This window comes from Microcaecilia unicolor, chromosome 2 (genome assembly GCF_901765095.1).
Source record: "Microcaecilia unicolor chromosome 2, aMicUni1.1, whole genome shotgun sequence".
NCBI lineage: Eukaryota > Metazoa > Chordata > Amphibia > Gymnophiona > Siphonopidae > Microcaecilia > Microcaecilia unicolor.
In genome coordinates, this window is record NC_044032.1 from 336,032,406 (window position 1) to 336,052,417 (window position 20,012).

The following is a 20,012-nucleotide window of genomic DNA, read 5'->3' on the forward strand; positions in this document are numbered from 1 at the left end:
TGATATTGAGCACAACCCTAAAAGATAATACAGGAGACAGTTTGTTTGTTCATCCTTCTTTCATGATGATCAGGCAACAATGGGATTTATTTAATCATTCATTTATTTATATTTCACCATAATCTAGGCAGATTACATAACAACATAACTTTTTTTTTAAAAACCCATAAAACAACTGCTTTGAAAATATCAGTATAAACAGACATTACAACATTACAGGCACTTACCTCAAGCTTACTCAAAAGTTTACATTGTTGGTTAACATTTCCATTTTAGCTAAGTATATTATCCTAACTTGCTAAGCAAGATCTACTCAGCACCTCTTGTGAAAGAGAAGATTGTTATATTTCACTTTGGTTACCTGAAATGCTGCTGTAAACTCATGATTTTTTAAACAGTTTCTTAGAGACAGCATCTGATAATGTTGTTAGTCTTAGAGGAGGCAAGTACCAGCTTCCTAGGCTCAGCAATTGAGAAGACACCATTTCTAGTCTCTTCAAAGTACAGTAGAAGTCCAAAAATCCAGACTGCTCGGGAATTGGGTCAGTCTGGATTTTTGGATTTTCTGGATTCTCAGGCAGTACTTTTAAAATTGAAATTTAAGGAAGATTAAAGTGGAGGAGTGGCCTAGTGGTTAGGGTGGTGGACTCTGGTCCTGGGGAACTGAGGAACTGAGTTCAATTCCTACTTCAGGCACAGGCAGCTCCTTGTGACTCTGGGCAAGTCACTTAACCCTCCATTGCCCCATTTAAGCCACATTGAGCCTGCCATGAGTGGGAAAGCGTGGGGTACAATTGTAATTAAAAAAAAACTGAACAGGCAAATTCTGTTGATCTTGTTGATTTTATTCAGTAACAAATACAGAAAACAAGAAAAACTGTACTGTAAAATCTCAAAATAATGGATGCAGTATGCAGTGTTCATTTGCTCATTTACATGACTTCTGCTGCACTGCTTGTTGATGAAACACTAGTTTGATCAGCTTTTCATATATCAGCTTGTTTATGACTTTGTAATTTCTTTGTGATAGGATTATGCTGCACCATGTGCACATACATGATGTCTTGGAGACTAAAGTCATGGTTCTATTCCATAAATTTAATGACTGTTTCCACGCACTTTTCTGCAGTAGCCCAAGATATATTTTCTTTACTAGATTCTTCCGAATAATTTTCTTCTTTCTTGATCAGTGAAAGTGTGTGCAACTTCAACATCATCTTCAGTGTGTATCCACTCTTCTATGTCATGTTCATCAAGTTGACATACAGGGTTGCCTTCTGTAGCTAAGTTAACAGATTCCATCAATTCTTGCACTTCAGATGCCCTCTGCCTTATGAGGAAAGTTTCAAAATTTTTGTCTCATTCACACTCTTGATCTACAAACTTCTCACTCGGCAATAACTTTCGCCACGCTCTTAAAACAGTTACAGGCTTTACTGATTTCTATGCAGTTGTAAGTGAAAATATTGCATTTTTGATTGTAAAATTATGTTGAAATTCTGTAAGGTTGACCTAATTCAATATTTTCATCACAAAATCATTTTTATAATGACATTTAAAGTTCCTTATGACTCCTTGATCCATGGGTTGAATCTGTAATGTTACATTTGGTGGCAAGCAACATGCAGAAATGTTCCCACAATCCGAAAATAATTTTAACTTGTGGGTAGGCCTTACAGTTGTCGAGAAGTAGCAGGCACATTGCATTTGCAGACTTCCCCAAATTTCTTAAATTCTGACGACCTGAAGGAACAAACTCATGAGCATGAATCACATGGAGGAGTAGCCTAGTGGTTAGTGCAGTGGACTTTGATCCTGTGGAACTGAGTTTGATTCCCACTGCAGCTCCTTGTGACTCTGGTCAAGTCACTTAACCCTCCATTGCCCCTGGTACAAAATAAGTACCTGAATATATGTAAACCGTTTTGAATGTAGTTGCAAAAACCTCAGGCAGTATATCAAGTCCCATTTCCCTTTCCCTTCCCTTTCCATTTATAGGTTACAGGTAGGTGTACAATTCCTTTAAAGGCTCGTGGGCGCTGAAATGTATCAATCACCAAAAGCTTAAGAATATAAGAATAGCCATACTGGGTCAGACCAATGATCTATCTAATCTAGTATCCTGTTTCCAGCAGTGGCCAATCCAGGCCATAAGTACCTGGCAGAAACCCAATTAGTAGTAACATTCCATGCTACCAATCCCGGGGCAAGCAGTGACTTCCCCCATGTTCATCTGAATAACAGACTATGGACTTTTCCTCTGTGAATTTGTCCAAACCTTTTTTAAACCCAGATACACTAATTGCTGTTACCACATTACTGGCAGCGAGTTCCACAGCTTAACTATTCTTTGAGTGAAAAAAATATTTCTTCCTATTTGTTTTACAGATATTTCCATGTAATTTCATTGAGTGTCCCCTGGTCTTTGTACTTTTCGAAATAGTGAAAAATTGATTCACTTCTACCCATTCTACACCACTCAAGATTGCACTTCAAATACTGTGTGCAGTTCTGGTCACTGCATCTCAAAAAAAATATTGCGGAATTTGAAAAGGTATAAGGACCACCAAGTTGAAAAGGGGATAGAAAGATTCCATTATGAGGAAAGACGAGAGAGTCTGTGAGTTTTTTCTTGGAGAAAAAATGGCTGAGAGGAGATATGATAGTGATCTATAAAAACATGAATGGAGTGGAATGGGTAGGCGAGAATTGCTTGTTTACTCTTTCCAAAAGTAGAAGGTCTAGGGGGTACACAATGAAGTTACTAAGTAGGACATTTAGTACAAATTGGAGATAATATTTCTTCACTCAATGTGTAATTAAGCTCTGGAATTTGTTGCCAGAAAAAGTGATAAAAGTGGTTAGAAAAAGGTCCTTAACAAGTTCTTAAAAGAAGTCTATAAACATTTATTAAGGTGGACTTGGGGAAATCTACTACTTATTCCTGGAATAAGCAGCATGAAAGTTATTTTACTCTTGTGAGATTGCCAGGTACTTGTGACCTGGATTGGCTACTGTTTGAGACAGGATACTGGGCTTGATGGACCTTTGGTCTACCCCAGTACAGTGATGCTTATGTTCAGGTCATCGTGAGCATTTTGATTTCCTGGATCATGGGATGATTTTCCAAAGGCTGCTGGACAAAGATGATATCTACCTAACAAAGAAGGAGCAAAGTTTATTCTGCAACAGACTGGCTAATCTAATTAGGAGGACTTTAAATTGGGATTGCTGGGGTTGAGTGAACAAAGTCCTTGGGTAAGGAAAACATTATTTTTATAGGGCAGGGGAAAACGGCAACATGTGAAAGTTATGGACATGTATGGGAAATAAAGTTCTGATTTAGAGGTTTTAATGGAAGAGGCTGTCTTGGATTTATTAGTGACCAGACATGTGGTACATGGAAAACCAAGACTGTGCTATAGTTTCTTTTTAATACCAGGAAATTTAATAATTACGTGAAACAAAACTTGGGAATCTGCTGTTTCAGAGGAGTTGTTGCAAAATAGTCATCAAGTTTAATTGGATTACAAAGAACTTGGTGAAACATCTTTGACTTATATGAAAATATTGGGTTTGGAAAAATAATATAGACTATGAAGAAGTTGCCAATGATGGACATGGAAGTATATATTTAATCGATGCTTTACCATTTGCTTGAAGGTCTGTGTATTTTTGTATCGTACAATAATAAACAGCAGCATCAAAAGCAGCGAATGAAAGATATGAGTGAGGTCTGAGTGAGTATTTTTTTAAGGTACACACTATCTCTATATATAAAAGGCACCACCAACGTTCTAAATGAAGCCTCCAGCTGGAAGTGTGAAGGGGGAGAGATATCCGGTTTCCCCATGAGTGTCTGCCCCGCCCTTGCTCTCTCTGTAACACAAACAGTGAAGGAAAACACAGCAAAGCAGGAAATCAAATCGCTCTCTCTGTATCAGTGAAGGACTCAGAGGGGGGAGGGGAGAGAGGGCAGAAGCCCTTACTATCTCTGTAACACAAACACAGCAGGAAACTTAACACTGAAGGACTTGACTCCCAGGGGGGAGGGGACAGACAGCTCAGGGGAAGGGAGAGAGGGCAGAGGGCAGGGACACACACACTCCCACATGCACACAGAAGAAAACCTTGCTAGCTCCCGTTTCATTTGCATCAGAAACGGGGCTTTTTTACTAGTAATTATATGTATGATGAATAAACTTAATTCAAAATAGTTAATTTGATTTTCTGGAGTATACTTGAGTCACATTTGTGATATAGTTACACCAGCTATAATTTATTTAGGCAGGACAAGGTAGGAAATAAGGGAGAAGGAGTAGTGCTACATTTAAAAATGATAAAGCAACAGAACTATAGGGCTTAGGAGAATTAATCTATAAAAAAAACTTCTTTCTGTTGAAAGGGTGCTCTGAAACAAGGGGAGATGAGATAAAGGTGAAAGGAGTACATTCAGAAGCAGCCTAAGGAAATATTTCTTTATAGAAAGAGTGTTGAATGGTGTGGAGTGGAATGAATGGAAACAAAGAATTCAAGTAGGCAAGAGACAAGTATAGAGAATCTCTGAGGGAAAGGAATGGTGTAAAGGGATTTATAGGTGGTATCTACATTCCTCCTTAAAGGATATAAGCCTAGTTCATCTTAAGGGAAACTGAGGTGAAACCTGGTGAAACAGGCAGGGCCCAAGTAAAGAATTTAAAACGCCAGGCTCAGATTGAAGGGAGGAAGGTCCCAGGAATTCTATTTAAGCTGAAATATATATATATATATTTTTTTTTGCATGGAAAGTACTTTGTTGGAAACTTGGGGCCTCTTTTATCAAGCTGTGCTAGCGGTTCCCATATGACAATGCCGACAAAGCCCATTCAAAGTGAATGAGCTTTGTCGGCATTGCTGCACCGGGGACCACTAGTGCGGCTTCATAAGAGCCCTTGTTGAGCTACAAACTTTTTTTTTTTTTTTTTTGTTCTGCACCTGGACATGACTCACTTTATTTCTCTCCATAAGCCTTACTGCAAGCTCACTCACACCCATGCTATTACAAATGGATTTTAGAGCTTAGTAGATGGTGTACTTGAGCAGACTAGGTAGGCCATATGCTCTTATCTTCTGCCATTTTCATGTTTTGCGTATAAATTGTGCTAAAATACACAAATACTGAATACTGTGTCATCAATAGGAAGAGCATCTGGCACATCTGAAAACACTCGCAGGAATGCACAGAGGTTGGAAAGAATTCCATGAGCCATAGTATGCATGCTTTCTCCATTTGTTATATATGTTGGTAATTGTCAAGTTATTGTGGTGTATCCGGCTTTGGTGCTGTATCCAATCCCCATTTTTAATATTGTTCTTATGGAACAATATGTTTATTTTTATTTATTTATTTATTCTTATATCCCACAATTATGCAAAAACAAGTTTCGGTTCAATGTGGCTTACTGTTAACAGTTACTAGAAAGGACAAACTGTAGTATCTGTCTTAAATTAGAATTATCATGGAGCTAAGAGCAATACCCTAGAAAACTTTCTCTTCAGTGCCACAGCTGTGGTAATTTTGTGAAAATGTGGGCACAACAGATTCCCATGTACACACTGTGTTTTGTCTTTCAGGACAAGCTATTGGACGCCGCCTGAAGCCATTTGGTGTGAGGAGATTCTTGTACAGTGGACGTCAGCCTAGGCCAGAGTGTGCAGCTGAGCTTCAGGCTGAACATGGTAATACTTTAGAAATAAAATACATGGAAAGGCTCTCCTGTAGCTGACTGTTCTCTTCCAATTGTACAAAAGTAATGGAAATCAGAAAGTTCATGTTATTGTCCTGTATGCTTTGATCTTACTGTGTTTACTTATTTTGATCTGCTTGTTACTCTTACTTCATTAGATCATGTGGTCATTGAATGTGAAAGCATATGATATGTAATCGGCATCATATGATTTTAAGATGATCTCATGATATATCTATTTTTATTACCTGTTTATATACATTGTCCTGTAACCTGAATTTTGAGAGGAAAATCCAATAAGGCAGAGTATGGTGGATTTTGTTTCCAGTTAAAGGGTGGTTTTATTTTTGAGAGTGGAGGGGATTAGAAATTGTCCATGTGGGAGGGAACCATGACTGACAGACACGTGTTCCCAAAGCCATTGAGCCACTATTTGTTCCAGTTGAGTGAAAATAGCAGTTTCCTTTTGAAACTATACAAAACACAGTGCAAAAAAATGGTTTTATATCACATAGGAATAAAAGGTCCAAAATTTCCACAAAAGTTCAACACAAAAGGAAAACAGGTGGAAACACAACTTCAAGAGATCAATCCAGGACAAGAGGTGAGATGCTCCAAAAAAAACTTTATTGAGGACCCAACACGGTCCGTGTTTCGGTTTTTTTAAAAAACCTTCATCAGGGGTCAATCAGTAGTTGCACAGGAGATATACTGACAGACAAAGGAGCTCGTAAAAATGTAGTCTCTTGAATGAAATAGAAAGTGTTGCCTCGTACCAACAGATTCAATTTAAAATTTTAAATTGAATCTGTTGGTACGAGGCAACACTTTCTATTTCATTCAAGAGACTACATTTTTACGAGCTCCTTTGTCTGTCAGTATATCTCCTGTGCAACTACTGATTGACCCCTGATGAAGGTTTTTTAAAAAAACCGAAACACGGACCGTGTTGGGTCCTCAATAAAGTTTTTTTTGGAGCATCTCACCTCTTGTCCTGGATTGATCTCTTGAAGTTGTGTTTCCACCTGTTTTCCTTTTATATCACATAGAGCATTTTCTTGCAATGTGAACTCCTGACCAGTTTTTTTTCAAATAAATGATTCATATGTTGGGGGTTTGTGGTCTTGCTTGAATAAATAGGAAAGGCTAGTATAAACTTGTGTTTCCAAGTTCTTGTCTTTGTACCTTTCCTTTCACAGTACCTCTTGACAAGCTAGCAGAAGAGTCAGACTTTGTCATTGTGTCTTGTTCTCTAAATCCTGAGACTGAAGGAATCTGCAACAAGCATTTCTTCAGCAAGATGAAGACGACAGCAGTGTTTGTCAACACAAGCAGGTAAAACCTTGAGTTCACAGTCTGATGTGGTGTAGGCATCCCTGAGTTGTTGTATACCTCCATGTGATGAAACTAATGTTTGAAGTAAGCAGGATGGAGTTAAGTTGACAGGTGGATGATGACACTGAATGGTGCTGAGAAGGAACAATTCTCCCTAAACTTCGTAAGAAGTGTACAGTTATAGGCATGTGCTGCAGTCTTCTCACCCCTCTGTTATTTTTTCCACTCTGCCAAATGACACAAAAATGAAGCTCTGTCAGCTTGTATCTGTTCTCTATCATTTTTTTCCCTGAAAAAAACTTCAGTTACTTTCTTTCTTTTGTGTTTGATTTTTTTTGTGAAGAAAATAAACAGTTTTGTCTTTAGTATAGGAATAAAATCCAGAACTTTGACATCCGTTCCAGATACTTGATTGGTCTGGACTTAGAGCATAATCAGGCTGACTGTGGCAGTCTCCGTAAGTTTGAAAGGACTGTCTGAACTGAATCGGCAATCATAGAGTTATGTTTTGGAAAATTGAATTAGTCCAGTTTATTTGAGACTGCAGATTGGCAGAATGACCGTACCAATTGACGATTTGATTCAAAATTTAGTGGTAATATTAGCTCATGATGTCTTTTGTCTGCTCCAAATAACTAGTTATGTGGAGGGGCATTTTTGATATGATGTCTAAGTTGGACTTTGGATGTTTTTCACAAAACGTCCCAAATCCGAATAGGAAATATAGCCATTTTTGAAACAGCAAAATGTCTATCTTTTTCTTTCAAAAATGGCCATATGCAAAATGATTTTTTTTGTGTGCTCTGTTCATTTATCGTTTTGTACTATCTTCTTAAAACCCAACCATCCACTTGACATGACAACTATGTTGTATCAGAGGAAAAGCCTCAACAGACTCTGAATTTTTGGCTATACAGCTCAACAGTTTCAAGGAGTTCTCTCTGTCATCATTGGCAAAAACCTCTCAATTAAATAATCAGTCTATAAATAGCTTTAAATAGCATTTATCTTTTGGGTCCATTTTTTTGAAAAAAAAAAGTCCAAATGAAAAACAGAGAAAATCAAGCCATTGGGATGTAGGAGGAACCAGCATTATTAGTAGATTGACCACACAGACATCCCAGGAGAGCTATGGGGCATCCTAGGGGGGGGGGGGGGGGCACTGCTGTGGACTTCATACAAAAGCTCCCAGGTACACATCTCACCATTACTCCTTTATGTTTTCTGCTGAGCCCTCCAAAACCCACTGCCCCCAACAGTACACCACTACAATAGCCCTTATGGGTGAAGGGGGCACCTATATGTGGGTACAATAGGTTTCTGGTGAGTGTGGGAGGGCTTACACTTTCCACCACAAGTGTAACAGGTAGTGTGGGATATGGGGCTGAATTCTCCTGTCTACAGTGTACTGTACCAACCACTACACTATTCCAGGTAGCTGCTTGCTGCTCTAATAGAACTGGCTGTAACATCTGAAGCTGTCACAGGCTGGTATGTACTGTTTTTATTCACATCTTTGACGGGTGGGAGGGGTTATCCTTGATTCCCTCCAGTAGTCATCTGGCCATTTAGGGCACCTTTTTGTGCCTTATTCGTTCTAAAAACAGGTCTACACCAAAACATTGAAGTTGTAACCCTAGATGTTTTCATTTTGTTCCATTATGGCTGTAACGTCCAAGTGTTAGGGACGCCATAAGTCCACCCTAATCGTGCCCCCGACACAGCCCTGACACGCCCAATTGTGAATTGGATGCACTGCAGACGAATTGCATAGATAAACATCTGCAAAATAGGCTTTGAAAATACCAGTTTGGATGTTTTTAGAAGAAATTTGTCCAAATGCTGCTTTGACACTGTTTGGAAGTTTTTCTCTATTATAGCCTATTATATGCTATATCTAGTAAAGCAACACAAACCAAATTTGAAAGATGGGCATTATATTCATTTATTCCAGCATTAATTATTAAGTCTTCGTGTTGGGTTTCAGGTCAAAGCCTTATGTAAGCTACAGGTTGTACAGAACACAGTAGCCAGAATGTTAGCAGAAAGCTAAGCACCTGTCCTGCACTGGCTATGTTCCACTGGCTGCAGGGCCGTGCCAACACGGTAAGCGGGGTAAGCACCGCAGGGGGGTGCCTGCCTTCAAGGGCGCCGCTGCGGTGCTGCCCCGCCATACCGCTCCCGCTGCTCCGCCTCCTACCTACCTTAAAATTTTTTTGTGTGAATTCGGGTTGCAGGCAGCGTCTGCCCGGCTGCTTGTAAAACAAGGAAATCTCTTCTCCTCGTCATCGTCTGGCCTCACTGTGTCCCGCCCTCCTCTGAGGTAACTTCCTATTTCCGCGAGGGTGGGACACAGTGAGGCCCGACGATGACGAGGAGAAGAGATTTCCTTGTTTTACAAGCAGCCGGGCAGACGCTGCTGCCTGCAACTCGAATTCACAAAACATTTTGCAGCATATTTTAGCAGACAAAACGAAACGCCTTGATGATTTTCCGGATCTGTGGGGGACATATTGAACCGTGACTGCACCCTCAGGATCGATGATGCCTTGTAGAAGGATCATGGGAAATATTTCTTCAGGATACAGGGAGAGGATTTCAGTTACAGCTACAAAATGCCAAGCTCAACAAAACCATTTGTGAATGTAACAGGTGAGTACTGTTAAGTATTTTACGACTTTGTACCTGTTTGACTTTCTAGAATGATCGACAGCATTTCGATCAAATGAACCAGACAGACGTGATTCATGTTGCTAAAGTTGGGGTACAGTGTGGAGCATGTGGCTGGATTTCCCCGTACTTTCCCCTGGTACTGGCTGTTGTTTACTGCCGGGGTAATAACTGCGGGAGGTAACTGTGACAGTCTCTTCTGTGTCTCTTGTTTACATCTGTGGGAGCAGCCTGAGCTCTGTCCCTCTGCAGAGCTGGTTGCAGGGACTCCTATGAATATCACCTGCACAGCTTCAGGGAGATGCTCAGGAACCCCTCCCAGAATCACAGGAACTTTAAATACAGCTAATTCCACACTTATCACCCAATCTATGAACAGCGACTACCCTGCAGTAGGACAATCCACTGACACAACGCTCAGCTTAAATGTGCAGTGTAAGTAACTTTCCTGTTTAGCTACTCTAAAGAATCCTCAGCAAGTGGGATTTATCGATTCCTTGGATAGCAAAGAATCACACAGCAAAGTAGAAATTCGACACCGGGGGGGGGGGGGGGGGGGGGGGGGAGTGAATTAAAGCAGCGATTTTGCTCAGATCTAGCACAAAAATTCTGGGGAAACGAAAGTGCAGGCACGGTTAAATAAGGTAAAAATGATTATTGCCAAGGATTTTGTATTCTTTTTTTAATCATTCTTTTTTTTACTGGCACTAAAGCTACAGAGCAAACCAATCTTGTCTTTCATAACACAACCTCTAAGCCTAGCGTCATGTATCCCCGTTCTTCTCTACAGAAACTACAAATCCCAGTATATAATTAAAATAAATAATCAGAATTCCCTCTGAAGTAATCCACTCCCACACACAGAAACCTTAAAGGATATAACATGCTTGCCATGGATCCTGAGTTGTAAAGCCTTACTAAACCATCACTGTTCCTTATGCAATATTACCTTTTTCTCTCCCAGATATTATCTTAAAGGGTTTCCAAATCTTTTCAAACTGAATCACTGTTTTGTGATGAATTCTGTTACTATTTGCATGATATAAACCCTCCATATCTTTCAAAAACAATTTTAAATATTTGGGGGTTAAGGGGCCTTTTTACTTAAATGTGTTAAGCAACACACATTTAACACCTGGAAACCGGGTAAAAACCAGATGACCATGGGCAGGGAGAAGAAGCCTAATGGTTAGTGCAGTGGCCTGAGAACTAGGGTAACTGGGCTTGATTCTCACTACAGCTCCTTGTGACTGGGCAAGTTACCTAACCCTCCTTGCCCCAGGTACAAAATAAGTGCATGCCCCCCTCCCCCATCTTAAGGGATTTTGCATTAGTTTTCCTGTTTCCATCCATTGAACTGCCATTACATTGATCATTTTCTGTCAGGGGGGTGGGGGATGACACAGAAGCATTATTCAGGTAGCATGCTACACTTTCCACGTGCAAACTGGTAACTCACTATTAATATGGGCCACATACCGCCTCCTAATTTGGCACCATGCATTAATGGGAACATAAATGCATGACCTGCAATAAAGTGTGGGAATGCCCCCAAAAGTTGCAGAGCAAAATTTGCTGGCATCATGCAGTAAAATCCTGCATTATGCAGCAGCAACTGCAGATTTTACTGCGGTGTAGTAAAAGGGTCCCTAAACGCTCTCACATTGCCAAGCTCACATCTTGCAGTAATGAAAAGTTGGGTGATTAGTTTGTTTTTCCAAAAGCCTTTGGTGCAAAGAGCCTCAGTAGGAATATCTTGGAGGTCCATAGTAGCATATTCCCGGATATTTTCCAGATCCAGCCTGACACATTGTTCCCAAAAGGGTCAATTTTGGGCAGTCCCACCATGCATAAAGTATTAGCTGGATTCCATATTCTCACTGACATGTGTTCTTTATCCCTGTATAAATTTGCAGGGGATTATGTGTAATTAGATACTTTCTATAATAGATTTTATAGGACATTGAAATTCATCTTTCACTCATGCAACAAGACACATTTTATGGAGATTTTTGGCCAATGATGACATAATAACCTGTTGAGTGCTGTGAAGATGTCAGTGATAAGTTTGCTGCAGCACTGAGGTTGATTGAGGTCTTTTCCTCCATGTGTTATTGTTATGATTTTTATTTTTATCTTCATTTTTGCTCAGCACTTTTAGGAAGATCCTGAGCAATTACAATTTAGGTTCTAAAGTATTTTGTTGAAAGGAATTGGAGTCACGTTTTGGAAGGCATTCAACAGATTAGACACAGTTGATTGTAGAGTATGTGATGGTTGCTAGAGATACAAAGTAGATGATTTTGGTATTTATGGTATTTTATGCTGGGGGGGGGGGGGGGGCGCCAACTGATAGTCTGCAGGGGGGCACCAGAGACCCTAGGCACGGCCCTGACTGGCTGCCAGTAAGTTGATGGTTCTAACTTTTAAGATGCTCCATTATCAAAAACAAAGTATTTATCTGAAATGGTATGTGCCTCCACAAACTTTAGTCATCTCAAGTATGTATGTTAAATATTCTTTCTGTTAATGAGATGAGAGAGAAAGTTGATGTTGAGCAATGCTATGCTATGTAGTTCTTATAGATCGCTAAGTTCCAATAAAGATTCTAAGCGGGGTACAGTAAGAATACAGCCCTGTAGTCCAAGGGAATTACATCGAATTTAAACCTACATAGTAACAAGAGATACATTGGTACAGATGTATCACTACCTATTTGTAAAGAGATGAGTTTTTACAAGTTTTTGAAACAGTGCATATGACTGAGTTGATCAATTGTAAGCTATTCCACACTTTTACACCTTGATATAAAACAAAGATTTCAAATACAATTTTCTTTGCATTTTCCTAACAAATGGATAGTTAAGTTTTAAGTATCATTCTTTCTCAGCTGTATAGAAAAGGTGGAGAAATTCTAGATAACCAATCGTTTTGAGCTTCTTTTGAGATACATTCAGTATTAAACCTTTTCCTGTATAGTAGCTTGTGTTTCCGTCAGTGGAGGGGAGATGGGACTGGGCTGGGCTGTTTTTCTGATTATTGCAAATTTTTTTCTTTTCACTGATGCAGAGATGGGGTTGTTTTTTCTGACTATTACAGGCTCATCTGGCTTTGGTTTATACTTTTGTATTTTTTGTTTTTAATGTCTGTTGTATTTTTATAGTGTTTTAAGACATCCCTGTACAGTGACTTTAAGGGACTCATTTTCAAAACAGAAACACGTCCAAAAAGTGTCATAAAACAGCGCTTGGAAGGACTTTTTCTCTAAAAGTCCAAATCAGTATTTTCAAAACTTGTTTTCCAGACGTCTATCTATGCATTTCGTCTGCAGTGCGTCCAAATCACAAGGGGGCATGTTGGGGGCATTTCAAAGACGGGCTTAGGGCATGCCTAACATTTGTGCGTTTTACAGCCATAATGGAACAAAACAAAAATGTGTCGGGCGTAAACTTCAACGTTTTGGTCTAGACCTGTTTTCAGAATGAATAAGGCACAAAAGCTGCCCTAAATGACAAGATGACCACTGGAGGAATTGGGATGACACCCCCCCCCCCCAAAAGTGTTAATAAAAACAGTACTCACCAGCCTCTATGACAACTCAGATGTTATAGCCAGGTCCATTAGAGCAGCACGCAGGTCCCTGGAGTAGTGTATTGGGGGGTGCAGTGCACTGTAGATAGGTGGACCCAGGCCCATACCTCCCCCTACCTGTTACACTTGTGGTGGAAACTGAGCCCTCCAGAACTGACTAGAAATCCACTGTACCCACATATAGGTGCCCCCTTCACCCATAAGGGCTATTGTAGTGGTGTACCATTGGGGGTAGTGGGTTTTAGAGGGCTCAGCAGACAAGATAAAAGACAAACAGTGAGATATGTACCTGGGATGTCTGGGGGACCAGTCTACTAATAATGGTGGCCCCTCCTACATCGCAACGGCTTGATTTTCTACGTTTTCCACTTTTGCTTTTTTTTTTTTTTTTTAAATGGCCTGATAAATGCACAGAACACAAACCTTGTGAAAAAAAAGACGTTTTGCTTTTTCGGAAATGGTTACATTTGCTATTCAGATTTAGGACATTTAGAGCAAAATGTCCAAAGTCCGACTTGGAATCATATCGAAAATGCCCCTTTAAGAAGTTCAGCTGCAAAGAAGCAGTGCAAAAATGCAGACCTCCTCAGAGGCTCCAGGGCAGATGAGTCTCTCACAGGCACATTGGATTCTATGTAAAGCACCGAAGAAGCATGGAAACTTAGTGCAGATTTCCTTCACAGCTACGACCTGTAAGCAACAGCCTGCACAGCCATCTCCTGCGCTGTCGTTCCATCAAAAAGACTCTGGCTAGACATTAACACAAATCTTCATCTTACTTCATTAGTGCAGATATCATGTTAGCCTCTCAAAGCAGATAGGCCAGTCCTCGATACCAGCATAGATTTGAAAACATTGCATCAGCAGAACAGTCAGTGCACACTGACAATGTCTTGTTCACCTGTGTATTATTCCACTGTTCAGCTTCCAGCAGCATCTACTTTAGTCCTTATCATAGTATTGAAGATGGGTTAATAAGCTTGTCAAGGACTACTGTTAAGATTATCAACAGCCAACTATAACACCATCTCATTCCGCAGGCATTACTCCTGCACAGAGAGACAGATGTTCATCTCAAGATCTCATAGTCCCTGTGCTATATACTTTAGAGTTGCAGCAATTTTCTGTCACAGTCATTCCAGTGCTTCCTTACCTTGCGTTGGGGTATACGCGCCCCACTATTTTACGCACTGTTCCCTCCGGCCTGCCGACAGCTGTACGTATTTGTTTAGGGGAGGCTGGATTCGGATTGATGCTGCTTGGATCAGTCATCCGCTGACATCATCACCCTGGGTCGCCTTCTGCAGTCGCTGCTGTCTGCCTCTTTGCCTTGCAACAGATCATCCTGGTTCCAGTTTCTAGCACAAGGTTCAGCTTCCAGCCCTGGTTCCAGCTCCAGCACAGCTTCTACTTCAAGCACAGCTTCAGCTTCCAGTTCTGGGTACAGCTTCCTGCTTCCCTTGATGTCTCTACTGGAACAATCCCTTTGCAGGGACTTGCCCACCACTTGGTACAATCTGTCTGTCCCCTGACCAGGCAGGCAGTACTATTCCACTGCAGTCCAAGAGCTCACTCATCCTGAAATGTGACACTCTCCCTCTTCTCACCACTGTCTGTGCTTTCTTCAAGTGACCTAATGGATTATCCAAATCCAGACTGTTTGGAATGCTTTCCCATTGGTAGTGAGATTGAAAACTAATTGTATGCAGCTTAGAAAAAATTAAAACCTGTCAACCTGATATTCAAAATCAATTGGTTTTTCCTTGTCATCAACAGCAGATGAATCCATTAACTAAGTACATAAGTACATAAGTAGTGCCATACTGGGAAAGACCAAAGGTCCATCTAGCCCAGCATCCTGTCACCGACAGTGGCCAATCCAGGTCAAGGGCACCTGGCACGCTCCCCAAACGTAAAACATTCCAGACAAGTTATACCTAAAAATGCGGAATTTTTCCAAGTCCATTTAATAGCGGTCTATGGACTTGTCCTTTAGGAATCTATCTAACCCCTTTTTAAACTCCGTCAAGCTAACCGCCCGTACCACGTTCTCCGGCAACGAATTCCAGAGTCTAATTACACGTTGGGTGAAGAAAAATTTTCTCCGATTCGTTTTAAATTTACCACACTGTAGCTTCAACTCATGCCCTCTAGTCCTAGTATTTTTGGATAGCGTGAACAGTCGCTTCACATCCACCCGATCCATTCCACTCATTATTTTATACACTTCTATCATATCTCCCCCTCAGCCGTCTCTTCTCCAAGCTGAAAAGCCCTAGCCTTCTCAGCCTCTCTTCATAGGAAAGTCGTCCCATCCCCACTATCATTTTCGTCGCCCTTCGCTGTACCTTTTCCAATTCTACTATATCTTTTTTGAGATACGGAGACCAGTACTGAACACAATACTCCAGGTGCGGTCGCACCATGGAGCGATACAACGGCATTATAACATCCGCACACCTGGACTCCATACCCTTCCTAATAACACCCAACATTCTATTCGCTTCCTAGCCGCAGCAGCACACGAGCAGAAGGTTCAGCGTATCATCGACGACGGACACCCAGATCCCTTTCTTGATCCGTAACTCCTAACGCGGAACCTTGCAAGACGTAGCTATAATTCGGGTTCCTCTTACCCACATGCATCACTTTGCACTTGTCAACATTGAACTTCATCTGCCACCTTGCACGCCCATTCTCCCAGTCTCGCAAGGTCCTCCTGTAATCGTTCACATTCCTCCTGCGACTTGACGACCCTGAATAATTTTGTGTCATCGGCGAATTTAATTACCTCACTAGTTATTCCCATCTCTAGGTCATTTATAAATACATTAAAAAGCAACGGACCCAGCACAGACCCCTGCGGGACCCCACTAACTACCCTCCTCCACTGAGAATACTGGCCACGCAATCCTACTCTCTGCTTCCTATCTTTCAACCAGTTCTTAATCCATAATAATACCCTACCTCCGATTCCATGACTCAGCAATTTCTTCAGGAGTCTTTCGTGCGGCACTTTGTCAAACGCCTTCTGAAAATCCAGATATACAATATCAACCGGCTCCCCATTGTCCACATGTTTGCTTACCCCCTCAAAAAATGCATTAGATTGGTGAGGCAAGACTTCCCTTCACTAAATCCGTGCTGACTTTGTCTCATCAGTCCATGTTTTTGTATATGCTCTGCAATTTTATTCTTAATAATAGCCTCCACCATCTTGCCCGGCACCGACGTCAGACTCAACCGGTCTATAATTACCGGATCTCCTCTGGAACCCTTCTTAAAATCGGAGTAACATTGGCTACCCTCCAGTCTTCCGGTACTACACTCGATTTTAGGATAGATTGCATATTTCTAACAGTAGCTCCGCAAGTCATTTTTTTAGTTCTATTAATACTCTGGGATGAATCCCATCAGGTCCCGGTGATTTTACTACTCCTTCAGCTTGCTGAACCTGACCCATTACATCTCCAAGGTTACAGAGAATTTGTTTAGTTCTCAGACTCCCCCGCTTCAAATATTCTTTCGGCACCGGTGTCCCCCCCAAATCCTCCTCGGTGAAGACGAAGCAAAGAATTCATTTAATTCTCCGCTACGGCCTTTGTCCTCCTGATCGCCCCTTTAACACCATTTTCGTCCAGCGCCCAACCGACTCTTTGGCCGGTTTCCTGCTTTTAATGTCTCTAAAAAAATTTTTACTATGTATTTTTGCTTCCAACGCTAATTTCTTCTCAAAGTCCTTTTTTGCCCTCCTTATCTCCGCTTTGCATTTGGCTTGGCATTCCTTATGATCTATCCTGTTACTTTCAGTTGGTTCTCTTCTCCACTGTCTGAAGGATTGTTTTTTGGCTCTAATGATTTCCTTTATCTTACTGTTTAGCCACGCCAGCTGACGTTTAGTCTTTTTTCCCTTTTTTCTAATACGTGGAATATATTTGTCCTGAACCTCCAGGATGGTGTTTTTAAACAGCATCCACGCCTGATGCAAGTTTTTTACCTCTGCGAGCTGCTCCTTTCAGTCTTTTTTTTACCATTTTTTTCATTTTGTCGTATCACCTTTTCTATAGTTAAACGCTAGCGTACTTGATTTCCTAGTTTCACTTCTTCAATGCCAATATCAAAACCGATCATATTATGATCACTGTTATCAAGGCGGCCCTCGTATCGTTACCCCCTGCACTAGATCATGAGCACCACTAAGGACTAAGTCTAGTATTTTTCCTTCTCTTGTCGGCTCCTGAACTAGCTGTTCCATGAAGCTGTCCTTGATTTCATCAAGAAATCTTATGTCCCTTGCGTGTACAGAGTTACATTAACCCAGTCTATATGCGGGTAATTGAAATCCCCCATTATTATTGTGTTGCCCAGTTTGTTTGCGTCCCTGATTTCCTTTAACATTTCCGCATCCGGTCTGTTCGTCCTGGCCAGGCGGACGGTAGTACACTCCTATCACTATCCTTTTCCCCCTTTGCACATGGAATTTCAATCCACAGTGATTCCAAGGAGTGTTTTGTTTCCTGCAGAATTTTCAATCTATTTGATTCAAGGCTCTCGTTAATATACAATGCTACCCCTCCACCAATCCGATTCACCCTATCACTACGATATAATTTGTACCCCGGTATGACAGTGTCCCACTGGTTATCCTCCTTCCACCAGGTCTCAGAGATGCCTATTATATCTAATTTTTCATTTAGTGCAATATATTCCAACTCCCCCATCTTATTTCTTAGGCTCCGGCATTCGCATATAGACATTTCAAACTATGTTTGTTGTTCCTAAGTACATCATGCTTAGTACTTGACAGTATTAATTGGCAATCTTTTGTCTGATTTTTATTGTTATTTAAAGATACCCGATCTACTACAATCTCTTTTGCAACCTCACTATCAGGATACTCTATCTTCCCTGTTATGGTGATATCTTTGAAAGATACCTTATCCTGAACCATGCTCTTTTGAGCGACTGTCGGCCTTCCCCCCATTTCTAGTTTAAAAGCTGCTCTATCTCCTTCTTAAACGCCGATGCCAGCAGCCTGGTCCCACTCTGGTTAAGATGGAGCCCATCCTTTCGGAATAGGCTCCCCCTTCCCCAGAATGTTGCCCAGTTCCTAACAAATCTAAAGCCCTCCTCCCTGCACCATCGTCTCATCCACGCATTGAGACTCTGGAGCTCTGCCTGTCTCTTGGGCCCTGCGCGTGGCACAGGTAGCATTTCAGAAAATGCTACCCTGGAGGATCTGGATTTCAGCTTTCTACCTAAGAGCCTAAATTTTGCTTCCAGAACCTCTCCTCCCACATTTTCCTATGTCATTAGTACCCCATGTACCAAGACAGCCGTCTCCTCCCCAGCACTATCTAAAATCCTATCTAGGTGACGCGTGAGGTCCGCCACCTTCGCACCAGGCAGGCAAGTCACCAGGCGATCCTCACGTCCACCAGCCACCCAGCTATCTATATGCCTAATGATCGAATCACCCAGTACAACAGCTGTCCTAACCTTTCCCTCCCGGGCAACATTTGGAGATATATCCTCGGTGCGAAAGGATAATACATCCCCTGGTGGGCAGGTCCTGGCTACAGGAGTACTTCCTACTTCACCAGGGTGATGCTCTCCTTCTAGGAGACCTCCCTCCTCCAAGGTAGCACAGGGGCTACCTGACTGGAGGTGGGACTTCTCTACAACATCCCTGTAGGTCTCCTCTATGTACCTCTCTGTCTCCCTCAGCTCCATCAAGTCTGCTACTCTAGCCTCAAGAGAACGGACACGTTCTCTGAGAGCTAGGAGCTCTTTACATCGGGCACACACATATGACACCTCACTAATTGGGAGATAATCATACATATGACACTCAATGCAAAAGACTGGATAGCACCCCTCTCGCTGCTGGACTGCTGACTCCATCCTAGTGTTTTTTGAGTTTTTCCGTAATTTAAAACTTGCTAAAGTATCAAGGATATCAGCCTATCACTAACTTACAGTTCCTCCTTTAAACCCCAATCTTCAAGTTCCGAAAGCACAAGCAAAATTTGTTCACTTACCAGAGAAATATCCTCTTCTCCCAGAACTTATTAGAAGGAAAGCTTTCACGCGCCGTTAGGCGCGCGGCACCTTGAGCAGAGGCCCCGAGTGGATCGGAACGGACCTGGGAGTCACTCCGGCGAAGGCTCCGAGGATATGCAGATGGGTTGTATCCGCTTACCAGCAGATGGAGATAGAGAACACTGAAAGCACATGGTGTTCCTGGACGCCCAGCCCCCTCTGCCTTCAGTATATCTCTATCTTACAGCAGGTGTGGACGTCGCTTTCTCAGCTCCTGGATTTCTGCCTGGGGTGGCTTCTGTGCTTTGCCAGTAGAGCGGGGGGGGTGTTGTGGCTGGTGGTTCCCACTTTAAAGGCACACTTGGTTTTCCCTGTCCCTGCCTTACCACATTCCCCCTCCTCCCGGAGTTCCTCTGTGGCTGCCTGCCTCTAACTTTCCTCACAGTAAAAAAAAAAAAAAAAAAAGAGAGAGAGAGAGGCTCGCTTTCTCAGCGTGGTGATTTCTGAGGCTTTCTCCAGAGCTTCTGGTTCGGTGCAGCTTGACCGAAGCTCATTTGACTCGGTCTCCTGAGGTGAGAGTGGTGCCCAGCTCCTCCGGGGAGGTTCCCGCTGACAGCGCTCTGTGCGGGTTAAGTTTTGGTGCAAAGG

General features: G+C 41.8%; 1 protein-coding gene across 1 annotated transcript in view; it reads left to right on the forward strand.

The window, feature by feature from the left end:
• Positions 1–20,012, forward strand: part of GRHPR (glyoxylate and hydroxypyruvate reductase) — an 87,378-nt gene that overhangs the window by 44,304 nt on the left and 23,062 nt on the right. The window contains exons 6-7 of the mRNA XM_030194366.1: positions 5,614–5,718; positions 6,926–7,061. Coding sequence (XP_030050226.1) covers positions 5,614–5,718; positions 6,926–7,061 — 241 coding nt within the window. The remainder of the gene's footprint in view (positions 1–5,613; positions 5,719–6,925; positions 7,062–20,012) is intronic.